This window comes from Anopheles darlingi, chromosome 2 (assembly GCF_943734745.1).
Source record: "Anopheles darlingi chromosome 2, idAnoDarlMG_H_01, whole genome shotgun sequence".
Taxonomy (NCBI): Eukaryota; Metazoa; Arthropoda; class Insecta; order Diptera; family Culicidae; genus Anopheles; species Anopheles darlingi.
The window spans coordinates 67,061,394-67,066,056 of record NC_064874.1 but is presented as its reverse complement, the minus strand read 5'-3'; the positions used below and the strand labels follow the sequence as shown (position 1 = coordinate 67,066,056).

General features: G+C 47.8%; 1 protein-coding gene across 1 annotated transcript in view; it reads left to right on the top strand.

Moving 5' to 3' along the window:
- The window catches only part of LOC125952643 (protein sister of odd and bowel), a 6,798-nt gene extending 6,428 nt beyond the window's left edge, over window positions 1-370 (top strand). The window contains exon 2 of the mRNA XM_049682248.1: window positions 1-370. This exon is cut by the window's left edge and continues 168 nt beyond it. Coding sequence (XP_049538205.1) covers window positions 1-301 — 301 coding nt within the window. The 3' untranslated portion in view covers window positions 302-370.
- Window positions 371-4,663: the final 4,293 nt, after the last annotated feature.

The window sequence follows — 4,663 nt, the reverse complement described above, 5'->3', positions numbered from 1 at the left end:
GCTGACGCACACCGACATCAAACCGTACCACTGCATCGCCTGCGGCAAAGTGTTCCGACGGAATTGTGACCTCCGTCGGCACAGCCTCACGCACAACCTCGGCAGCAGCGGTGGCGGCAGTGCCGGATCGCTGGCATGTTCGGCGGGCGGGCCGCCCGGAACAGCAGGCGCACCGGGCAGCACCTCCCCGGCCAGCGACGGTGACGGTGGTGATTTGGGGGTGTCGGCGACGTTGGCGTCGGCAGCGGAAGAGGAACTGAAAACCGTCGACCTGATGGCACTGGCCGACGATGTCGACTGATTGGCGGAAACGAATCCAGCGGACGGACGATGGACTCCGGTTCCAGCGGTACAAAACTCAGCAAATCGCTCCCCCGAAGAGTGTGTGTGTGTATGCGCGTGTAAATGTATGTGTAGCTCGGTCAAGGAACGGTATTTTCTTGGTAAACCTTGGTGTGTAACGTCTGTGTGTGCCGTGTGTGTGTGTGTGTATGAGATAAAACTACGCTAGCGTGAGTAATTTAATAGTGACTGATATGATAGTAGTAAAGAAAGAGGGTAGTACGCGAGGTTCGTCGCTTAAGCACTTTAGGACGCCGTAGCGTTGAAGTCTTTCGTTTCAACTCGCCTGCTGCGATCGCTAGAGCGCCGGCAGCCAGTATGTGTGTGCCTGTGTGTGTGTGCGAGGGATAGGCTTAGTAGGCTGGACATGGAAACGGAACGAAAAGTGTAACCGACCGGAGACAACGGTTCACTTCGTGGTTGCCAGGTAGAGGTGCTCGGAAGGGAATTAATTTAGGTCGTCGCCTCGATATAACTCTGATTAGGACCGACACACACTCGCACACACACGGGGGCACACCGACAGACACTCAACGTTAGGTACGATTAGGCGCTATAAATAATGTCTGAATAGAGGTAGTCAGTAGTCGACAGGGCAACGGCCAACGGCCAACGGGGATGAGACCGCGGCAATACATCTTGCCCTTCTTTCTCTCTCTTTCTTTCTCTTTTTCTCCTGGTCTTCCTCTCTCTCTCCTTTAAAACAGAAACTCAGCTCTCAATTGATGATAATTAAAGTGAATAAATATGCAAACGCGCGCATGGGAGCAGCATATAGCATCTCAGAAATCAACACCTCACTTTGTGTCTCTGTCTTTGTGCGTCTCCGTCCTGTGTCTCTACGGGACTTTTTATCCGAAAGCTTATCCCGAAGTCGCTGTGGGACGTGTAGGACGCGTTTGTCACAAGGGCGCAAAGCAAATAAAGGCAAATTTCAAAAATAAAGTCCGAGTTCGAGTTGCATTCAAATTATAAAGCATATTTGTTCACTTGTGCACGTTGTGATAGTTGGCAGGCCACCAGGTCGCCAACGGTTGTCGCCAACGGTCATGTCAAAATGGGAATTAAGTGCCGAGCCGCTGAACCTAATACATCATGTCTTATCATCGCAACCACCTCCCTCCGCGGACGGGCGGGCGAACCGCCTGCCTGGCGATGGCGCATAAATCGTGTTCCCGGGGGGTGCCGGGCAGCAAACTAGATACCGGCGTTGTGGTACACGCGGCCCGACATTCCTGCGGAGAATCGGAATCGGAACCTGCACCCCTTCTTCTTCTTCCCTTGGTGCACACACACACAGACAGACGGACAGCGAGTGCACAGTTCCAGTTCGTTCCATATCAGTCAGCACTTGTTAGCTTAATGGGAGGTTATGCAAGCGTCGAAGGAGTACACCCGGGAATGCACGAAGATGGATGTCAGTGCACTCTCGCAGTGCACCATGGGCTGGACCTTCCCCCTGCCCCTCTAGCTCCTAGCCCGGGATCATATTTCATTTCCGAATGGCGAAACATCAACTCCCCGGGTTCCTGGGGTCCCCAAAGGGTTCCCAAAGGGGTGTGTACTCATCCTTCTCTGGCGAGGGCCCGGTGCTGGTGTCGCCATCATCATTTCTACCTTCATTCCTCCCTCTTTCCCCCCTCGTGGGAGCCCACCGGGAGCGATAGCGATCGATGGGGCCAGGTTCCATTTAATTCATTTATGTATATTACCCCAGCTTAAGTATGTGTTTATTGAGTTTTCTTGTAAGTGCATCATGTGCGCAATGTTTATGGAGCGAATTTAATCCGGTGCAGATACCATCCACCAGAAGGGGGCGCGTGTGTGTGTGTGACGGGGGTGAGGGGCCCTTGGTCAACTGGTTTTTATTGAGTTGTTTATTACCATCCGTGTGTGGATCGGTCCATCGGTCTCATCGTCCTCCTCCTGCTCCTCCTCCTCCTCCTCCTTCTCCTAGTGCCTGATTCGCTGACTGACTAGTCAACAGGAATGCAAGGAAGCTGCTTCTGCCGCAACCCATTGCCATTCTTGGCTTGGCTTGGTTTGGCTTGGCAGCTCTTCTTCTTCATCTTCTTCATCATCTTTTGGCATTCGAAGCCATCCTCTAGTCTAGGAAATACGTACGAACGTTAGGAGACGTTACATCTTCTCATGGACATGTCCGTGGCCGCTACGCTGCGTGCCATTGACCACAGCGCGCCGGCCGGCCGGACGACATGCCGGACGATGGACGGGGTAGGATCATAAATTATGGCACCGCACCGCGTGCAGGGTCTCCACTTTTGCTAAATTTCACGACTAGACTACACTGACTGTAGTGACAGAAAGCACTGCATTCGGTGCCATTCGGTGCAGGGATTATCCCTTTATCTCTGCAACGAGTGCGTTAAATTTATGAACCACCCCCTCCCTCCCTCCCTTTTGGGTGGCAGAGACTGTCGCGACTGTCTAGGAGGGGGAAGCTCGGATGAGACCGAGGCGACACAATAAACTGATCTGATTGATTTACTGATAATCAATCATTCGTTTCGTGGCCGTTTGGTGGGGAGATCACGGCCAATGCCGTTTTGGTGTTTTTACTGTGGCTTTGTTGTGTTCCTTGGGCAGGCAACGGTGCATCCGATGTAATAGGTGTTAAGAAACGATCGGTAGCATGTGGATTATGCTTTCATTAGCTGGCGTTCCTTGTCTGGAAGGACTATTCGCAAGAGCGACGGGAAATTCACTCCCAGGATGCATCCCACAGCATGTGTCTGACACTCAAGACCATAGGAAGAAATAGTCGATACAAGGATACAAGGAAAAAGCCCTTATAATGGACCGATCATATCACAGATCACTTGTCATTTGGTGAAAAATGGATCAGAACATGATTTATGGCGTCAGTAGTCCAGTTGTTTGAGATGGATAATCAATTTCCTGGCGTCTGGATGTGTATAGATGGTCTTCTTTCATTTCACGCTTAACTTTTGCAATATTTTTGTTGCAGCAAGTCTAGTAAATCGACCATTCCCGGTATTTTCTTGACAGCATGTACATAACGATAAAGAGTATTGTTTGTCAGTCTTAAATCACTTAACTCGTGGTAAAGCATTCAACACACTTATGGCGATAAGGAAAATCTAGTCTCATCCAGAAGCAAAATTCTATTTATTCGTATTCACATACGACTAGTAGCGGCAAGGTTTAAAGTTAAGATATGGGTTAGTCTCAAAACCGTTAAGTACGACTATTTGCGTAGTTAGGAGTCCTATGAGAGTCTTTGTCTCTTTTTCAATATTTAATGTTGCGAAAGTGTTGACTTGACAATATTATTTTAAAGTTTAAAGTTAGGACTTCTTTAACTTTAAACTTAAAATTAATATCAATAAATTAAATTAATAATTTTATGTAAATCCCATTGTAGAGCCTCTTAGCGTTAAATAAAAAATGACAGTTTCAAGTACCTTGGTAGAATTTGTTTTCCCTAAAGTTCTACCAGATGTACCAGAGGTTAATTCAACTGAATATCCAACATCTTGTTGAGTATGCCCTTACCTGTAGCGGAAAAGTTCAGTATTCCGGTGCTTCTAGCACAGGAAATTCCAGATCAAAATTCCCAGGACGCAATATCACTCAGTAGAAAGGCTTTCTTTGTTCATTCTTTGTTGTTTTTTTTACTTTGGGCCAAACTTTACAAACTCTTTTTTTTAAAGGTTAGATGCACGAGTTGCTTCTTTTCATGACTCTAACTCTATACACTTTCTCTAACTATTTATGATACTGTTGATATGCTGAGGTTGGTTCAAACGATAGTTATGCTGAGAGGCTTGAAATCATAGCCACGATGCAATGTGTTTAGATCTAAAAGACCTAGGACAAACCCTTAGACAAAATAAGAACAGTGTTCGCTGCACACATTAGTATATAAATCAAAGTTCGAGACAACAGGTAAGATAGAGACATCATCATTTGATACTGTTGCAAGCTGCTCGCACTTCCACTCCAACCCCTAGTGCATCCATGGATAAAATCATGTAACTCCTCAAATCTGCGATCGCGATCGCGATATCGCTCCATTCCAATCTGCTACAAAAATCGATCGATAAAAGTATGTCCAGCCATTCGGCGATCGCCGTCCGCCTATCCATCACCTTCTCTGCCACCCAAAAACCAATTCTCCCGACTGTGTTTGTGTGTCACACTTATCCCCCACATCCCCTTCGATACGCCATAATAAGGCGTAGCGAATGTCACCGCCAAGGAGCATTCGTGGAGGAGCAAACGAAGCAGCGGAACCAACGAAACATTTTGAAACACACTCCACACGGACACAGACACA